Source organism: Corvus moneduloides, chromosome 2, assembly GCF_009650955.1.
Source record: "Corvus moneduloides isolate bCorMon1 chromosome 2, bCorMon1.pri, whole genome shotgun sequence".
In the NCBI taxonomy this organism is placed as follows: domain Eukaryota; kingdom Metazoa; phylum Chordata; class Aves; order Passeriformes; family Corvidae; genus Corvus; species Corvus moneduloides.
Window position 1 is genome coordinate 47,521,765 of NC_045477.1, and position 21,681 is coordinate 47,543,445.

General features: G+C 39.2%; 1 protein-coding gene across 5 annotated transcripts in view; it reads right to left on the bottom strand.

Moving 5' to 3' along the window:
* ATP8A2 (ATPase phospholipid transporting 8A2) overlaps positions 1-21,681 on the bottom strand; it is a 320,810-nt gene that overhangs the window by 112,370 nt on the left and 186,759 nt on the right. For all 5 annotated transcript variants that reach the window (XM_032099453.1, XM_032099455.1, XM_032099456.1 and 2 more), the window contains one exon: positions 246-320. In XM_032099453.1, coding sequence (XP_031955344.1) covers positions 246-320 — 75 coding nt within the window. The remainder of the gene's footprint in view (positions 1-245; positions 321-21,681) is intronic.

The following is a 21,681-nucleotide window of genomic DNA, read 5'->3' on the forward strand; positions in this document are numbered from 1 at the left end:
CAGAGTTTTATGCAGGTTATATTAGGCTAAACATCTGTTTTCAAGGTGTTCTCCCAAATTTCTTTTTGCAATAAGTGTTATTTTAAATGATTTTTTTTTCTACCTAAGAGTGGATTCAAAACGGCTTTTACAAACAAACTCACCTTTCTCGACACACATCTAGGACAGTTACCTGTGAAAAATGGAACACAACAAAATAATACAGTAGTCCCAAGCACTCTCAAGTCAAAACATGTAGCACTTACCACATTATACAGACCAATGCACCATCGTTCAAATAAGATCTGCCCAGAAAATCCATTAACGAAAGCAAACCAAAGCTGAAAAAGACACAAGTTACAAAAAGCTTTCAATTACTTCTGCAGTACATGCCTCCATTTACAGCAGAGGAGAAGGATGTGGAGTACAGACCACCATCTGGTGACAGATGCTTGTCATGCTCTAAAAATAATTATCAGCAGTGCCAGGCAATTATTTTCACGTACTAAATTTTAAATACTGGCAGGGTACTCCTTGTTTAAAATAAAATACTCAGGCTATGGAGCAACTTGCTGTATTTACATCATAACTCTAAAAAAATAGATGGCATCAAACTATTACAAAATCCTTATCACTGGCAAATTAACATGCTTGAGTCCAGAAGCCAGCCTCATTTCCATCATGGCTGGTAGACCAGAATTTTCAAGATAACTGCGTTTTGATGGATGCTCTGCTTAACTTGTGTGGCATTTTTACAGTCCCAGAATTACAGTGATATTTCCTTGTCAGTTACAGGATCATGATTATATTATAATTTTATTGTCTAAATGATGCAAACATTATTATTTAATAAACTACCTATTTTACAATTAAAATTGGAAGAGGTTGCAAAAACAGGCTGCAGAGCCTTTATCCTTTAACAAGTTTACAAATGCAACTGGGCAAGCCCTGAGCAACCTGGTTTGCATTTAATATTCACCCTACTTTAAACAGAAGGTTGGACTAGATGGACTTCAAGTTGCCTTCCAACTGAGGGAATTCTGAAATGACACGATCCCAGGAAACAGCTTTAAGCTTCAGTGCATAGGTAAACTTTTCAGCATTTCCTTGGATGCAGCTTCTTTGAGCCTATTAATCTTGCTTAAGCACCTTTTTGAAGCACGAACTGCTGTACTGGGTTGGAACAAAGTTTCTTAGTGGGCATTGAAAGAAGCTTAGGAAACAATATAACAAAGAAGGGAAGGAATTATCATTTTCCAAGTAAATTGGAAACTGGAAGAACAATAGCAGTTTAAGGGCATGCTGAAACAGTTTGCATGTGAAATCATTACACTTATTAGATAACAAAAGATTTCTGTGAATTTCTGGCTATAGTTGCTTTTAAAATCCACAGTAGACCATGTTACTTTGTTCAAAATTAATTCAATATTGCATGTGAGAACACTCCCTCTAACCACCCTCCTTCAACATACTTTGTGTTGCATTTACTTTACAAGTCCATGTTGCACTGGATGCACTAGGTATTTCAGAGCAGTCAAGTGATAATCATGTCCATTCCCTTCCCACTCCCTGAGAGCCTCTGGCAGTTAATGCCAGGTATCTTTTCTGACACCATTCTGTCACTCATTTGGCAGCACTCTCCTACCAGCATCATTTATTCTCTGGCTCACTTGTGTAGTATTAGTGGCCTAGCAGAACACCTCAGAAAACAAGCAGTTAGCTGTACATCATCTGATCTCTGCTCTGCTCCCACCCAAAACGGATATAGAATAATCAGGAAAAAAAAACCCAAACGAGAAGAAAATGAGACTGCATCAAGACCTATCACTGTTTTCATAGATGCAGTATCTAAACAGACCAGGACTCTAACATGGGACAGAGGCAACTTCATGGAAGATTAAAGTATTTACAAGATTGGAAAGAATAACAAATGGCAGTTCAATTAGGCACTGCTGCAAGACATGAAATTCACATGCTACACATGTGAATTTCACATGCTACACAAAAGGAAAAAGTGAAACCTTTTCCACAATGCACAGCTGGTCTATGGTAATGTCTGACAGATGATGCTGTGGATGCAAAAGGCAATTTGAAAAAAATCACAGAAGGAAAGCTGGAGACCAGATGAGTCTGCCTGAGAACTACCACTGTTCACAAACCAGAGACCAAGTTAGCTGAACTCTTATTTCTCTACAGCTGTTCTTACAGCTATTATATCACCATTCTTGTTTAAAATTAATCATCATTAATCATCAGTTCTAATGCACTCTCAGTGTTCAAGTAAGAAACAATGACACTGATTGCAACTCATCTGTTTACAGCTATGCTTTGCACAGTAGGTCATCTTTTTAAAATTACTTCCTGTAATTTTTCAAACCTTCAGCTGCTCTTTCAAGTAGGGAGTTTCTATTTATTTATCACTATATTATTCTGAAGTTTGCACTTTTTAATACCGGCTGCCTTCATGCAGCTTCTAGATTACAAGTGTCCTTGTAAGCTTTCTGAAGGGCCAACAGCTTCATTCCTTTAGCACTTAGCTGAAATGCACCAGCCTAGTATAAACTGCAAAATATTTTAGGATTCCTTAAAAAAGTGCCTCTTTCTTTCCCATTGCCAAACACTCATTCAATTAAAAAAGCCTTTAAGCATTCACCTCACCAGCTCTGTCCAGAAAAAGGACAGAAGACACACTCTACATCCCAATTTTTTATCATCAGTCCTATTGTATTGATACCATGAAGGAATACTCATAAAATCTTGCTCTGAGGACACAATTAAAGGCCGAAAGCAGTGCACTGGCCAGTTACACTCTCACCCTTGCAGTATTCCAGCCAGTTCTACACATCAGCACTGCAAAAGATACATATGAAACATTTTTGGTACAAAGCCTAAGGTCCCAAAAAGAAACCACAATTTATTTGGGGTGTTCAAGTTAGGAACTCAAGAGCTTCTTCTAAGAAGAATCAGAGCTTTGAAAAAGCATACTCCTAGATATTTAGCAATAATGATATAGGCATTTATCATCTCCAGGCTTGTTGCAATTAATTGCAACGATGAATGAGGGCAGCAGTTCTAGAAACCATAAATAGCTCACAAATCAGAAGCCTGTCTGGCTTAGTTGGCAACCTGACTGTGCTCTGCTCAGTTTTCTAGATCCCACTGGGCAAAGCAAACTTCAAAGGCTTGGTAGCAAATGATGAGGCCTTTTATAACATTGGCTCGTGCTACTTAGGGAACAACTGCTTTCTGAAATCATAGCTTCCCACAACTAGTCCTCCAGCAACAGACATAGCTGATTTTCCATTAAAAGGGTAAAACAAAGCAGCCACACTTTCAGGCAAATCTAACATCTTGGATTCTTAGATTCACATTTCCCAACAAAAATATTAGTAATAATGATGACAGAATCACATAAAACTTGGGTTGAGCAGAACTATTAGGATGCCTTACAGAGCAGCAGACAGACTGTCAGAGTACAAGTGAAAAACACTCACTCAACAGACCAATTCCTTCTACTCAAGATGTACTGCCCTGCCACAACTGCATGGTGCAGAATTCACTAAAGACCCTGTTAATGCCACATTGAGATGAATCAGTCAATAGGAGAATACTGAGATGGCTGTGTCTGACTGGGGTAAATAGCTGTCACTGTCTTGAGTCTTCCGCAGCATCTTTCAACATTGAAAGAAATTTCTTCTATAGGAAAGTTTTCTCCCTATTTCAAAGGCCGATACAATTTGGATGGGCAAGAACTGACATTTACAAAGCTCAGTGTCTGGCCATTCCAAAAGTCCAATTTCAACTATTTTCCTTTCAGCAGTATCCACGCAGGTGAAAATTAGAAGTGAGAACATTTCCAACACTTACACAAGTCTTCATGCACCACAGGCTCCGAACAGAGGGCAAAAGCTGTCGCTTTTACAACACACTGAAAAGTAATGGCTATGCTTGTTTTTTCCAGAGACTCGCACTACCAAATGCCAACTGACAGAAGGACTGTGGGATACTGTCTCATACTTCCTCAATATCTTCACATCAAGAGTATATCAGACACTCTGCATAAAATACACATTTATTTTTATATTAACACAAGCCATAAGCTGCCATGCATGGTTTAAGGACCAGCTGTTTGTAGAGAGAGCATGGTATACCTCAGGGTCAGCAAAGAAAAAAAAAACCCAAACCCTCCACCTCAATGTTCATGTTAACAAAATGTACTAAATATATTTGAAGTTGCAACAAGCCATGCTTGACTCAGACTCAGCAAGCTGGTAGGAAAACTTGCCAAGTCTGCCTGGCTTGCCAAGCTCCAGGGGTTTGCAGGGCTCAGCTCCAGTATTGCTATGAACAAACGGACCCAAAGTTATTAAACCTCTTTTCTGGCTGGAAAAAAGAAATCTTTTCACTTTAACTATTACCTAGCTGCCAAAAAGCTGGAAAAGCTTATTTGTAACTCAGCTAAAAAACATGTATTTTTCTCCCAAGAAACAAGAGGTCCGATTTAAACGTAAAGAGATTCAGACCTAAGGCTGAAATCTGGGCCGATACATTGCTGTGCTTTATTATAGCAGATATTGCAAAGATGTCAAACCAGTAGGTACTGTGCAAAAAGAAACTGGAACGTTGCAAACTGAAAACTAGCCCATGTTTCCTGCCTTGAAGTGTGGTTGCATTCTTTAAATAAGAAACCCCACTGCTGAAGCACTCGATGCCAGCTGTGATGTGGGCACTTTGCCACTAGAGAAAGGGGAGAGGGGAATAAATCAGAGGTCAGCAAAAGCCAACAGATGGTAATACTTGGTTAATATTGACTTCAGCTGCAGGCAAACTGAGGATCTCAAGGTAGAACAGTCCCACACAGCTGTTTTGAGCTACACAGCACATCCACCTGCTCTAGAGTGTATTTTGAGAAAAGATCAAGTGTTATTTTCAAAAAATATTCCCACTCGAGCAAGTTGGAAGGCAATTTTAATTGCATTATTGCTTCATGCATAATTACTGCAAAATTAATGCCCGAAATATTAGGAACTAATTTATTTAAGTGCTCTAAGGCACTGGGATAGCAAATCATCTATTCTAAATGTGTATATTTATGAAGGCTTGATAATAGACAGCTTAACGAGTACTAGAAATGTTTTCCCAATTCTGCTAAAGGGCACAGAAAGCTAATGTAGTCAGGGTATCAACAATTGCCACAGGCACCAATTATAGCCAGACTGGATGCCTTTACTATTCAGAAATTAGTTAAATTCTCAAAATACCATCTCTCAGCATGCACACATTTTGCATGTTCTTACCAAATAGGCTCATTTACAGTTTGCCCAATAAAGCAGGTTTGTGTGTCTACTGTGCAGTTCATTAATAATGTATCCTGATTTAAAATCTCTCATTACAGATGTCTCTCTCAGCACCAGCCTCTTATTCCTGCCCAAATGCTCACAGCCTTAAAATAATCCCTTCATTAGAGAATGTACAGCACCAATTTTATAATATAGGCAAAGTGTGTTAGTAATAAGATTTGACAGGGTAGGCATGGCTGTCTGAGACTCACTTCATTTTCTGAGGAATATTTCCCCTGCTCGTTTTATTCCTCCCAGTGTTTATTAATTCTTTGCTGAAAACAGATAGATATTTTACAACTGAAAAGCATTTGCTCTAGGCCTGTGCACTCTAAACAAGTGCCTGTTCAAGGTTAAAAATCATCTCCAGTCTTCTCTGCCAGCGTTAACAATTATTTTCAAAGTTTCACGCTGCTTTTGTCTCATTAAAAAAACCCTGTGCATTGACTGCAATGCTTTGTCATATAGATACTAGGGCAGCCACTAAAATAGAAATTTCCTGGCTTTAAACACTGACTTATTAAATAAGCCTGAACAGCTGTTATTTCTCCTATTCTATTTCTTCTTTTCCTGACTTCATATAGTTTATATTCCAGCATACTAAAGAGCAGAGATTTTATCAGCTTCATCTTTCTTTGTTTACAGAAGAGGTATTGCAGAAAATTTTACTCCTTCCTTATAAAAATTGTTTTTGTGCTCCTCTTCTCTAACTGATCAGATGCCAACATCCTTCCCCCAAAACACAGGTAACATTTAACAGGAGAGGCAGGCACAGAGCAGAATAGAAGGGGAAGAGGGCAAGAGGAGCCTCATACCACACTTAGACGCACAATTCTTAACATTTCAGTCCGCAGAATAATTCTGAGGACTTGAAAATTAAGTAAGAATTAGCAAAGATCTGGGGGTTTTCCTCAGTGGTTCCCATTAGAGAACAATCATGCTGCTTGTCCCAGGAGTTTTGAGCATTGTGGAAAATACCGCACCTGCAGATGACAATGCAGCATACATCAAAGGACCTTGCCGCTAAGACATAAGAAGACTGCCTCTTCCAGCAACATTTGGTGCCAAATACACTGATAAATATGTTTAAAAACATGACAAACCACAGCAGGCCATGTCAATGCCTTTTGTTGGGTAGTGGTTTACTTTTTTTTTTGTTCCTGGAGTTACACGAACACCAAAATCAGTGTGCTAAATTATCCTATTAATGTGTACGTCACTGGTAAAATGAGATACAGCCCATTAGAGCACATTTAACAGAGCTGTAATGTGACTTTTTTTCTAATCTTATGAAATCAAGTAGAGAAAAGGCAGGCTATTTCTGCATCTCTTTTGGTGCAAAGTATTCCAGGGACTTAATATTTGTCTAGCACACTAATTGCTGCAGAAGCAAGCCTATGATAATGCGATTAAAAATGGCCTGCCTTGCCAGAGGGCAGATGTACTTGCCAAAAGATGTGGTTAAACTTAGCAATTCTTCAGAACATTTCCCTTTTACCAATATAGACAGCTCTATTCCAAATTTATTTTTCATCCTTCCTTAAGTTTTCTGAAGAAAGCTGAACACTGCTACACTAGGATTTTCATATGTATATATGGGACACCCTTGAAGTCACAGGACTCACAGAGTGACTCATCAAAAATCAAATCAAAACCCAACATGACTCAGTCAAGCCCTACTAGGATGCAGAGTTTCAGCATACCTGCATGGCCAAAGGGGTCTAAACCCACAGCTAGAGCAAGGCTACCAGCACTGATGATGCTGGGAAATTGCCCATCGTTATCCTACAAAGCAGCCAGAGTGGCTGGCAGCCAGGCTGAGAGGAAACAAGGCAGGAGCCTTGTTGTCCACAGCCTCCTCCCATCCCCAGCTTGAGGAGTGAGGAGGGCTCAGCTGCTTGGTTGGCAAGCTGGGAACATCACGCCAGGCCACGCTGTCTGCTGCTGCCGAGCAATGGAAACTCGTGCCATGGACTCCCAGTGCCATCAGCCTTCCTTTACAAAGCAAACAACTGTAAAGAAGGGTTTCCACTGACATAGACATCGTCCTTATGCACACAGCAGCAGTGGCTGCAGGTTGGAGTCAATTCAGTCATGTTAACATGTCTTTGGGGGGGCTGTTTGGTAGTTTTTTTGCCTCTTGGATTTACTTCAAGTTCTTTAATTGCCCTTGAGTACCAGCACATCACTGTAGAATTGAGAAGTACAATATGACTACTAATAGCTTAGGGTATCTCCTCAGCACATAATCATGACAGACTGGTATTGATACAAGTTTCACAAATGTGTAATTGACTCATATCACACACACAAGGTAAGGACATGCTCCTATATGGTTTTAAACGACCTGCTGGCTTTTCTGAAGCTATGTGGTATCTTTAACCACCAATAATGTAATAGAAGTGCTTTGGATTTTTTATTCTTAATTTGTTCTCTAGTACTGAAATAAATGAAAAAAAGACAGAAATTTAACTATTTACACTGACAGGTGAGAAAATGTCAACAATTTCAGGTAAATGATCCACCTGAAATTCTGCTTAGCACTTGGAGTCCACTAAGAAAATATATGTCCTATAGCAAGAAAAGCAGTATTTGAAATAGAAGATTATGGAATTGTAGAAGAAAAGATGGTACTACTATAACCCAAGTAAGGGCAATGGAAAGAAAGCACAGAAGCAGCTACAAAAACCATCAACCAGTCTGGTACCAAACGTAGAAGCAGAAGGAAAGCCAACAAAACACACAGCACTCCGTGAGTGAAGCTGGATAATGCCATGAGTCAAAAGTGAGGCTAAACACACCAAGGCTCTTCACACCTGGGATGTACACTAGGGCTCACTGCACCTGAATAAAACACATCACCACAGAATGTAGCAGCAAAATACTTCCACACCTCTCATACCAAAACAAAAACAGACGGAGACCAGGAGCTATAACACAAATCTGGCCCTAGAAATAAGCACAGAAAATGCAACACATCCCACTGCTACCAAACACTCTGTGTATTTGGGGAGAGTGGAAATGTAGTAAAGATTTTTTTGAATGTAGAAGCATTAACCCTTTAGGTGTAGAAGGTATCAGGAAGGAGCAGGATAGAAACTGAATTACACAAAGAAATGTATAGAATGGTACAATTCATTTAGAAAATGGTACCCCTTTTGCTCTGAGTTTCCTTCATCTTATAGCATTGTGTAGCTGGCAGTTTCAATTTAACCTATATGTAGAGTAAAGTAGAGTTACCAATCCACGTCCAAATGTATGCATTTACACCTGCATATGACACAATGAGCAATGGGATGAAAATTAATAAAGAAATTAATATTCCTTTAATGTACTTAAAATATAGTTGTGCCTTCTTATTTCCTGGATATGAACCTATGCAATGTGTTACAGTAATCAAAATTATTTGAAAATTTCCAAGGACAAGATGCAATCCCAGTACTGACTGAATAAAACAGAGAGTGACCAAGACCATGACTGTTACTATTCAGCTCCTATTTTATAGGACATTTCATTTCAATTCTTTCCCTTCTTACTTTTATTTGCAGAAGTCCCTTATGTTACAGTTATAAATGCAGGTTCACAGACTTTGCTTTTCTTGTCACCACATAAAGGAATCCTTTTGCAGAGCTGCTGAATTAAGTGTAATAGGAGCAGTTCTGTAGCAAGGTCATTTCAGGTCTGGAACCGCAGTCCCCTTAGGATTCTCTGTTATGGCTACGTGAAGGGCCAGGTTTCCCTTGCAAGTCTGTTTTTCCCCCCTTCCTTCCTATGAAGTAAAATTCAGTCTCTGTAAGACCTTGAATTAAGCTACTTTTATCAAGGAAGTTTATATGAAGTTTCCTGACAGCTTGGAACCCAAGGAAAATAGCAAAATTAGCAAAAGAAAAGCCTGACCACAACAGAAACTGCAGCTCATGTTCTGTCATACTGACAAGAGCAAACCTTTACAGGGGTAATCCCAGGAGCAGCCCCATGTTTCTCATTACCCACAACTCTATTAGCATTTCAGCACAGAGACATTCTTCTAGCCCAAAACTACCAGGACACACGATGCAATCTCAAAAGCTTCTCAGTACTTTTATTGCACTTGCTCCATTTTTATTAATACAACCATTTTCTTGGTCAGTGGGACAATCTAATAATAGACAGGACCTAGCGTTTTCTTTTTGACACAGCTGCTTTTAAACATGCTACCCCTTCCCTTAAGCTTCAAAATTAGTACAACAAAAGATCCCCTGCTCTCCTTGCCTCTCTTCTCATGTAGAAAATACATACAATATTGGTAACTTAAGGCTACATTTATTGCTTTATGTGCTGGCAAAAGCTCAAAAAAGTAAGTACTAAACATCTTTTGCCAAAATACGCAGCGCATTGTAAACATGTGCAATCACTTCACTGGTAAATTACCTATTGATGTACTTCTCACTACAGAAATAATGTTTGAACTTCTTTAAGAAGGCAACAAGCTGGCTTTCCCTGCAATACGTACAAAGACATTCTTGGTGTGTCTTTAAATCATTTGCTGTATCTTCTGAGAGAGCTGTGCACAAAGAAAATCAAAGTAGCTAGGAAAAATACCTTAGTGGAGAAAAACCTATAAGCTCACACACAGGAGCAAAGCATGCACGTGATTCCCAAATTCAGTCTAAGATTTCATTACGTGGCTTTAGGAAGGTATTGCACACTCACTCACGACATCAAGCATGCAGAAAAGACTGCTTCTTTTTATGAATGTCTCTCCTACAAAGGCTGGGTAATAAAGGAGAGACTATGGCAGACTGATGACGTTTGCTACAAACCAGTTCTTAGTTTCACAGCATTTTACGAATTAATTTTTAACGAGAGAGAGAGAGAGTTAACTTGCACCATCACCTTCTTGCTGGGTGAACTCTTCAAGACAAATGACCACCAAATTGCCTCCAAATATGGGTCAGGGATGTATCTCTGGTTTCTCTATCTTTTTAACAAGCTCCTCAAAACCACAGTAAAATTACACACAATGAAAATCTGAGATGACACTCACAAGAATAAAGTCTATAAATGAGGTATGAGGTTTGAGCTTTGGCAATGCTCTAAGGAGCAACTCTGAGAATGAAGATGCATTTGCCATCTTTTACACAACACAGAACAAAAATTATGAAGAAAAACCAGTTACAAGTTTACTTACAAATTAGCAAATACGTATAAATCATGACAGATTATTTATTCAAGACCCCAAAGCTATTTTGGACACCAAATGAATTTATAACCCAAGTAGAATTTCCACAAACATACCTAGGTTAAAGAAAACAAGTGCTGCTAGCTCTAATACAGCAGAAAATGGGAGGCAGGGATGTGTACAGAAAGCACCCATGCCATGATTCCCTTGATCTGGCTGCAGTACACATCCCTACTGCTCCAACAGCAGCTGTACTTCTGAACTAGGTTCAGGTGCATAAAAACACCTGAAGAGTACAAGAAGGGATAAATAGATGTGTTCAATTTCCAAGCCAGATGAGTTAAATGCAGGGGAGATGTATATTTATTACCGCTTAAAGAATTCTCGGGACAGTGAACTCTTCAGAACACAGCAGAGGCTCCGAAAGACATTCTTCTGTATGGAAACCATGTATTATGCTAAAACTTGTCCAACTAAATCATAATTATGGTTTCCCCCTTCTTGCCTTCTCCCCTTGTTCTAGGTAGGAATGGAATACATCTTCAGAAAAGTAGGTCTCGCAGGTGCAGAATGTAGCCATTGAACACCTGAGTGGAGACCTTTAAAAAAACCCCAAAAGAACCCCAACAACAAAAACACCTTCGCAACACTTTATTTAAATGGAAGGAACCAGAAAATAGGACTAATCAGCTGTATGGAGAAACTTCTGTTCATGCCATCTTTCCTCCTTGGAGTATGTACGAGTGTTCCTAAGATCTTGGTTACTGAGGAAAGGGTTCAGCTCCCTGAAGGAGCATCTCAGTTCCACCAAGAACTGCAAATGCTAACTTGGCATAAGAGCATCAAGACAGTCATATCCATTCAAACAAATGACCCACCCCAGCCAGGCGCCTATTTTTAGCAGTGTATTCATGCATTTCAAGCCCTAGGGAAGAATATGAACCACAGAGTTTCCAGGTACTCACCAAGTATCTACAAATATCCAGCTCTGTGGATTTTCCAAGTCTCCTGTGCCTTGCCTATGCAGTAACCTGCACAGTTCTATTCCTTTGTGGCTTTCTTGTTTCCTCTTAAGCCCCTGTAAATTTCCTGCAACAATTATCTTGTTTTAAATATGATTTAACCTGCAGGTTTATCCATGAGAATGAACATGAGTTGGTGTTACGTGTGCCATACTGTGAACTTGCCATATCAAATGAATGCTCTTTATTTGCTGTCCAGGTGTTTTGCTCTTCATTTTTATAATCATGGGATACTCAGAGTCCCTGGTGCTCAAAAGGAGTCATATAAGCTGATTTCTTCAGAGAAGCACCCTGTTATATGAAAAATTACCCAAAAGTAGACCTGGCAATTCCTCACTTCTGGTTGCATCCTCCCTTCCATCTCTGGTTGCATCTCTAACAGTGGACAGAAGGGCAAAGCTTGTATAAGCTTCCATAGAATCTAAGTACACATGGTCTGTGGCCTGTGGTCTTTTTCTTGGTAGATACTTGAAGTAGAGCTTGAAGTCTGGAAACATGGAAAACAATTGCACTGTACTTCGGGGGGCAGGATGGTGATTTCAGCTGGAAGGTGAAATAACTTCTGTTCTGTTTCAGAAGCATAAAAAATATTTTGACCTTAAAGAGGGCATGTTGATTGTGAGGTAATTCAGATGATTAAACCCAAGCTGCTGTGGCCTTTACTTAAGGAAATATTTCCTAACCTGTCAAATCCTCTTTCCCTCAAGAAGAAAATATTCAGTAGTCTTCAATTAGGACATTGTAGTATCTGAACAAAAGGAACATGTGTTCATGCTAGAACCTGATACTTATAAGACAAACAAGGCAGAGGAAAACTCCCCAGGAATGATGGAAGGCACCAAGGACCAAGCATTTGTATGTCAGCACCTTGCGAAGGTCTTCCAGCCTCATGCAGCCCAGGAAAATTAGAAGTGTCATACACACAGTGGCTCTGAGATTGGAGCTTTTCCTCAGTGTGTTATTTTCAGGGGACTAAAACCCCAACTTTGAATGGCAACTTCTGAATGACAAGATCACTGATGCAAGTAACCACTTGCCATCTTAAAATGATCTGAAGAGCTAACATTACAGCAGTGAAAACAGACTGGAGAGTGTTTCTGGAGATTAAGCAAGATGAAAAGTTTTGGGTTAAAAGCTTTAATTATATTTATAATTTACCTGAAAAACATGTAGATTACTAAGGTAAGAAAGTCTGACATGTAAATTCTGGATGTATTTCTCCAGTAGTGGCTGGATGTGGCTGTATGTAGTGGTACATCCTCTGTTGTTAAAATTAAGTGACTGAGACAGAACCCAATGTAAAGTGGTTTAAAGTTTCTTCTAATATTTGAGTAGTGCAAGTGTAATAACAAGCTTTCCCCCCACTTTTCAACCTTCAGAGCTGAAATCCCCAAACAGTGAAGTGAAGGCTATTTCTGACATCCTCTTTCCCCTCATATAGTCATTCAAACTATAAACAAATGTTCCCTTGCCTGCCATACGGGCTTGTCTACACAAGGAAGTTACAGTTGTTTAACTGTGATGGGATTGTAAATCCACTTAAATTGGTTCCAAATGTTCTGTGAATGCTCTAAGCCTGATTTAAACTGAAATGAGAGCCCAGATAGTTTGCTCCACAGATTTAAAACCTGCATTTAAAATTGAGTTGATTGTTGTGCTGCAGTATGGAAGACAATCATAAATGAAATGTCAAGTCTGTTGTGATACTATGTCTGGAGTTGATACGACTCTTTCCGAGAAAATGCTCCTGAGAGACTGAAGACTGGGAGAGCCCTATGTATTACAAGGGTGGCTTGCTTTGTCCAGTTCAAGATGGGTCTCTGGTGTCTTTTGAGGAAAAAATAGCTATGCTGTGTTTCTCAGTTCTTCCAGAGAGCTGACTACCAGTCTCACGGACAGACTGGCTTGTGTCCACACTGCGCAGTGTTAGCACTTGGAGGAATAGTAGGTTGATTGTCTTATGGCCCGTTGTACTTAGTCTGAGTAGGCCACCTGTATGGGGCTTTTTTACAAAACTTGAAAGTGCTGGAAAGAATGAGGTTTGTGTTTATAGAATTAGTGAGGTCCCATGTTGTGGATATAGGGCAAGATAAGAGGATATTTGAGGGTACTAAGCCTACCAATATGATTTAAAGGACTACACGTGTTGAGGGTGACAGTTCTCAAACTAGCTGTGGGCCATATGCAGTGAAAAGCATTTCGTAGCTCAAATGGTTTTGCCACTGGATAATCTTTCTTATGATTAGATTAAAAGACTACTTCTCTTACCTCTTAGCACCATTGTTTAGGAAAAAAAATTTTTTCCCCATCCTGGCCTCAAATCTATCTGGGATACCACTCTGTTTTGTACATATTGGTTACCAGCCCAATCTTCTCAGAGTTGCCAAAAATCTGTTGTTACACCAAAGTGTTCGATATTGCCAATTAACCAGCTTTTTGACGTGTTGAAATTTGTGGAGAGGCAATCCCTCTACTTTGACTCACTGGTGTCCTGTTCATAATGTTCCTTTCCCTTCCTAGCCAGGAAGGTCCTAAAAAATAAACTTGTCAACTGCTGCTTTATCTTCTGTTTCATATAAAGGCTTGCATTGAGCCCAATGTTTTGAACCCACCTAAAACTCATAGTCAAAAGTTCTGGGCTGCCCCCAGAAGTACAGTGCAATTGTTTTCCATGTTTCCAGACTTCAAGTTCAGATACCAAGAAACAGACCACAGGCAAGAAAACATGTACTTAGATTCTATGGAAGCTTATACAAGCTTTGCCCTTCTGTCCACTGTTAGAGATGCAACCAGAGATGGAAGGGAGGATGCAACCAGAAGTGAGGAATTGCCAGGTCTACTTTTGGGTAATTTTTCATATAACAGGGTGCTTCTCTGAAGAAATCAGCTTATATGACTCCTTTTGAGCACCAGGGACTCTGAGTATCCCATGATTATAAAAATGAAGAGCAAAGCACCTGGACAGCAAATAAAGAGCATTCATTTGATATGGCAAGTTCACAGTATGGCACACGTAACACCAACTCATGTTCATTCTCATGGATAAACCTGCAGGTTAAATCATATTTAAAACAAGATACTGTACTCAAAACTGCTGTGTCAGATTTTCCCCAAGGAATAACAGAAGAGGAAAGAGAATATTGGTAGTTACAGGCTTTAACTGCACTCAGTGTTAAGGTCTCTCACATGAGGTATAACACACAACCCATAGAAAAGTTGTTTTTTGTTTGTATGGAAATTTAAAAACCTTTTGAAGTTATTTCTAATACAGCACAATTATTTTTCTCAACACGGCACTAGGATTAGAGTTATAACCAACAATTTCAGTGTTTTATAAAGTTGAACCATATACTGTGAAGTAAATCCATTTCTGCAAAGTAATTTGTTCCTTGGCTAATTAAAAAAAATCAAGGCACAAAAGTACACCACAAAAAGCATATTGCAAGCTATTTCTCACGACTGAGAGGTCTCCTACTTGCCACAGCCATGACAGACATATTTCTCTTAGCCTGCTCTGCATGCTTTACCATCCACATGACAAAGTTAGGGATATTACAAGCAAACTGTAAAGATTCCAGTGTTCCAAAAAGCCACCCAAGACAGTTGTGTCACAGCAGAGTGAGTAGCTCGCCTTTTCACAATTACATTTTTAGTAATTCCTCCCACACCTTATACCAGATTAAGACAAAAACAAAACCTTTGTAAAACTGATAACACCTATAAAATGATACCATAGTTCACGCTACAGTATAGTAATATGATCAAGTTACTTACATTTATGGAAATCTTAAAATAACCTCTTAGCTACACACAGCTTAGTTGTTGGCATTTGAAGGCAAACCCAAACCTTGCTCATTAAGACCTTTATCTACAGAAGTAGTTAATTAGATGACCTTCCTCACTATTAAGAATTTTTTTTAATTTTAAGGTTTGAAGGTTCTAAAGTGTTATTAAGATCACTACCTTCCTGTCAGCATCAAAATACAAAAGACAGGGAAACAGCAAGGTTTACACCTCTGAAAAGGTGTGGTTCTTTCCTATCCTGGCACCTGGACTGTATAGAAATTCATCTGAGATAAAAGAACCAGCAAAGAGAAGGCACCTTCTCTCATCTACAAAAATTAGGATCTAGAAGTAGTTAATCAGATCACCTTCAGTGTTAAAATACTTCAAAAGGAAAAGGGCTTGTGCTTAGCTTAGAGTGAAGAGTGAACAGAAGCTTTTGGCCTTTTTTTTTCTTTGTTTTTTAAGCAAAGCAGACTTATAAGCCTTCTGCAAAGAGTTCTATAGTTGAATAATTTAGCCCAAGGATGATGCTTTATTAATGGCATGCTTCAGACATTATCACCGGAAAACTGGATAGAAGCCCAGATGTCTGGTTTAAGACCATTCTTATTTCCTACATTTTCAAAACATTGCATGGGGCTTTAGCTGCACGACTCAGATGAACTTAATGAGAGTCATGCAGCTATGCCTTCATATGTTGCTTTGAAAATAGAGAAGCACTGGTTTGGGTCCTGCTTTTCTGAAGCTCTCCCTGGAGTGATTTAAAGGTGTTTTTTCCTCTCAGTCTTTTCTCTAAAGGTCTTCTACACTTCACCTCACCATGCCTGACAGATAAAGAGCTGAAAACTTTGGACACCTCATGTTTTTGAAGACTCCAATGCTCTGGCCTTGTGCGGTACCATGAAACCAAACAGTAAACTGCCAGGCAATTAAATTCAGCCCATTGTGTGTATGTGCTCAATTTAATTGCAATGGGTTACTTCAAACCAGAACAATGCTGGGGGCACTGAGCAGCATTACAACTTGGTATCAACATATGTCATTTATTATGATTGATTACCACTTACTGTAAACCATTTTAATACCCACACATGATCAAACTTAATATAGGTTATTCAGGTTCAAATCAAAACTTCAGTATATATATTGTATTACACACCACACATCTCTATTGGAAAGCCATGCCGTAAATCATACATTAAGGAAAAAGAAAACCATACATGATACATATAATTTACAAGCTATTTAATAAAATAATTTCGCTATATGTCTGTTGAGAGGCTCTAAGAATAATTTTACTGCATTCTCGTATTTTCAAATAGCTGAAAATACAGATTTTCTTATTTTCTTTTATTTTCTTTAAGCACGAGTATTAATCTTTCCCTTTCTGAGTTTATGAATTGCCTGCTAAAGCAAGGGCCCACCCCAGTCAGCTGGCATTTTGCAAATCTGCCTTCAGGTCCAAACAGATTAAACCCGGTAAAGAATCAGGACTTCACTCTAACCTCTCAAATCTGCAGTGACATTGCAGCAGAAGAGTAAAGGGAAACATGAAGACTCACTTTTACATTTTCAATGCTCGTATTTTATAGAAATAAATTATACATGACACCATGTAATACTTAGGTTTTTCTGAGAGAAAGAGCAAGCAACACAAGCAGAATCAATTCAGGGAAGCCTAGATGAGAAAACACATAAATAATGTGAAGAAAAGACATCACCTGTAGTAGGCTAGCAGGAATAACTTTAGAGAACAAACAACTGCAGCTGACTTTCCTTCATATAGGAAAGACTGACATGTACACCAACACTAATGATGCATAAGCTACGCTTTTGAATTGTATTCATAATCTGTGTAATAATTACAAAAGCCATAACCCCCTAGAAACACCCTCCAAGATCCTCCTGATCCTGACCAGAAGTAACATGATAGAGACTATCCCAGGCACAACAATGAGCTTACCTTCATGTAGGGTTTAGCTGGAATGACATCATCTTCAAGTTTCCTGCATCTCCTAAGACCCTCCCCCACCCCGGGTTCTAGAGAGACTCACTCTTACCGCACACACAGTACATCTTGTGTCACCCTTATGACAATCTGTCATCCTTCAGGAATTCCCTAGCTGTCAGTTTTGGATATTATTAACTAAATCATTTCATGCACTGAAACACTATGGAGTAAGATCTTCCTATATTCAGGTGCATTAGGCTTTTGTATTCTTTATGAAAGAGACTGGGTTTAAGTACATGTCCAAAAACAGGTTAGAAAGACAGACAAACAGCTTTGACAAATAATGTGTCACCAGTGCACAGAAATCTGAAAAAAGTATGAAATTGCCCCAATTCTTCCCCAAACAATAAGTATGGTATTTCCCTCCTAATTTAAGTGACTACAGTAAGGAAGTGGTACTAAGGGTCAGTTCCCTCGTGTCTACCAATAAGATGGCCCTTCAATAAAACTCTGTCTTGCAACATTAAATCAATGCCATCTCAAAAACATGCATCCTTCCTAGAAAAAACCAAAATGCAGTATCTTCAAGCTCTTCTTGACCTTTTTGTCAGCAGTTTACCTTACACTTTATATTACTATGTAAAGCAGGCATCAGTACAACAAAGAAGTGACCACAAATTATTTGTTGCTGCAAAAAGTTGTCATTCTAGGAAAAAAGGAAACAGTGAGATGGCCGAATTTTTTAACTTTCTTTTCAGCAACACCAAGTAGGAACATTTCATATTCATACCACAAAGGCAATTCATTTTGCTGCATTGGATCAATTTTCCTAAGGCTACAGATATCATTTAGAAGATTTTACTCATACCATAAAATTCAGTAAATAATTCCTGTTTCAGATTTTGGGAAACAACCATCACAAACTGAAATACTGAAAATATTAATTGCAGTACCCTTGTTCTACTCTATTCCTTTTAAATTTTCATTAGCAACTGATTTCTTTTAAAGATGAGGAATACTGGGAATTACCAAGTCTGACACACAGCAACTATAGTCTCCTGTTGTACATACAATGGGGATTTCAAAACAGTTTGGGAGCAGGTTTAAGCAAGAGTAATGCAAACATAGAAATAGCTCCTCTTTGAGAAATACATCAAGGATATAAAGAGATATGTGCATCCAAGGGATTCAGTTCAAAATGTTTGTCAGGAAATAGCTGAAATTCACTAATCATTGATAGAATATGCTAAGCTATTCATTTTCAAATGGAACTGTGCTGGACTTCCAGCTGTTTGAAACACTACTGAAAGTTTGTTTTCATTTTGGCGCTATTACTACAACTTGTTCAGGTTTTTTTTTCTCCACGCCTCTTCCCCAACATAGTCAAACAGCTGTGACTGACAACTTTTATAAAGGTACCTTTCTGCTTTACAGCAGACATTAAACATTTTTATGGCTGGTAAAGCAAGACACCTTCAGGTGGTGCACACACAAACATGTACATTCAATTTAGAAGGAAGCCTTTCATGGTTTGGAGGGAAAAATCCTACAAGTGCGAAAAAACAACATGTGCCTTTCTAAGACAATGCCTTAAACCTCTAATTCTCTGATGTAGTTGCAATCAGTCTCAGAGGACACAGCAGTGAGCACCTGAACAATGCTGGTATTACCCCAAATTATTTTTCAGGACTTCCTAGAACAGTCTGGCAAAAACAGGTACTTCATGATTTTGGGGACACTGCTGCATGACCCAGGCACTCAGTGGGGAAAGTGTACAACCCTCAAAATTTGCACCAGCTCTTCAAGTGTTGACAAGAGTTAGTAAGACTTTAAATTTAATTTTTTACAGTGTTATCTCACGAGATTGCTGTCAGTACCAAACTGCACAAGGCAATGCCGGGAGAACTTCATATTTGCAATGGAAGCAGGAACTATTTAAATGCAATACAATAGCCATTTTTAAGGATATCATTCTTCATAGAGTGTTAAGCAGGCAGTCATCTGCCAAAACTGCTTTTTGAAATGATATAGATACTACAGGAGTTTATGTGACTGACGCCAGTGGGGGAGGGAGAAATAAGTGAAGCCTGGCAGGTGAAGATCTGTTTGTCCCCATTTATTAGAATTAAATGGTAATTGCCTCTGTTCAAACAGAAGAGAGCAGACATTTGCTGCCCACCAGACTGGCTTCCAGCTATACCTCCAAATGGAGAAATAAGATAATTAAAGTTTTATCTATCTTCATCATTTTTAACGTGACAGCAGATGTAGGAGTACTGTTAGACTTTATATTATAGAAATGTATGCAGCAGCAACTTTCCTTACAAACGAGAAATTTAACTATGGGCTTGCACACAACCTCAAGTGGAGTTTATTGTACCCAACACTTGTATCATTTATTGCTGCTTTGGGGCTGCAATAAAAATGTGCAGATTCACATTTTTGTAAGAACAGAATAAAAAATTTAGTAGTGAATCTCAACTGGATACCAGTGTGGGTAAAGGGAGCACCTGAAACTTCTCATGACATGATTCCCCACTGACACACCAGTAAAACAAGTAGGAGGACAGAATCAGTCGACACAACCAGAACACCCACCCAAGAAACCAGAGTCAGTCACCAACACTCAGATTATGATGCAGTTAGCTACATGAAGAGTAACAGGCAATGACCAGAGGAATTGTTTCTCAAGAAGAGAGCTCTCAGGAGATCATAATTTACTGATCTGACAACCTGGTCTATAGGGAGCAAAGTCATACAAAAAAAAAAAAAAAATTAAAATCTAGCTTATGGGTAGACAGACTTTCACGCTCATGAGTAGTTCTCAGTGAGCATGGTTATCCTAACAGTGAGCAGAAATAAGTCTCGATCACTAGAAACCATGTAGGTACCAGCCGTGTATTTGGGTGCCAAAACCAGCATGCTAAAAGTTGCATTATTCTGTGCATTATCCTTTTTAAAAAGCAAACAAGGTAATGACTTCATTGCTGAAGAGACAACAGCTGTTCTCTTCAGGACGGGAGATAGGTTAAAAGGGAGAGCTTTGTGCCCATCCAACGGCCACCTCCCCTTCCCCAGCCAAACTGGGCTTTACAAGCCCCACAGAGACTCTTCACAGACCACCAACACATACTCCCCTTCCTTCACCAAGTCCAAGAAAGGAAGGTTTGACAGGCTTACTTGTAACTTTTTACATTCCCAAAAGCCAAATACATAACTATTTCCAATCCTAATCCATATTTTAAAATGTTCCACTCTCATGCCTTCCCTACAATGCTTTCTCAGCAGTATCAGTCCACTGGAAGAGAATGGCAACTCTCCTGTCTCGCATCCCTTGAAGAACTATCCTGGTTTTAGGTTACATTCCTGCTTCTTCACCTAGATTTACTGCTCCCACCTTCTCATTTCAACTGAGCATAAATCTGGAGCTGCTTAAAAAGTAGTAGTAACTGCTTCCAGAGAAGTAAAGTCTGCCAGAACTTTCCCTGCTATCATTTTATCACTCCTCCATTGCATAAATAGCTTGTATTTTAGCACAAACCAGCTCCTCCTTGTTGCCCAGATGGCCTAACACACATTCTTAAAGATTTTCACATACATACACCCCACAAATCACACACCATAAAATCCAGTAGTTGCGCACACATTTTGCTAAAATGACAGTCTCTGATGCCTTCTCAGTTTTTGAGAGATCACAGCTTCTTTATGTACATGACCAACATGTGACTGACATAGGGAAAGATTTTTTTGTTCAAAATGTCTTTGGGATCAACTACCATTTTTCAGCTTCCTTCCCTCTTCTTCCTCAGGTCTGTGTTGGAATGTCTTTGAGTAACAGATACCCAGACAGTCCAAAAGTGAAAAATTGGTTCATTTTAAGTCCCCAAGCAGTTATGCCATGGAGATTACTAGGGATATCATGAACACCAATTCATGCCCTTCATTTGCTCCACCTCTCCATATTTTTTGTCTTTTCCGCAGATACACGTAAGCAAAAGCTCCCATCTTAGCTTACTAAAATAACATGTAAAGTCTGACAAAAGTCTATACCTCTGTCAGAAGAGCTGGTCCTTTCTTTTGTCCAAGGACTCCTGTGTACATCAGGAAGGTCATCTGGCTTAATTCTAACCTTAAAAAGTCCATCCTGCAGCTGTGCAAACACTAATACCTTGGCAGAGGAAGGAGGAAAGAATACACCCCTGGGGAGACATGAAGACCAAACTGCCCTTTTTAATGGCAGCACGTGTTAATGTCAGATTAAAGCAAAGCCCAGTTGTGGATTCAAGTGGTGGTGAAAGCACAGCCCAGTGACAGGTACAGCAACAGCCATGACACAGCAGGAGGGACAAGGACTTTCTGAGGGAAGTGGCACCTTGGAGGTGAGCACTGCACAAAGCTCCCAGTGGAGAAAGCTGCTGGGCCCCCTGCAAGAACATGGCGTGG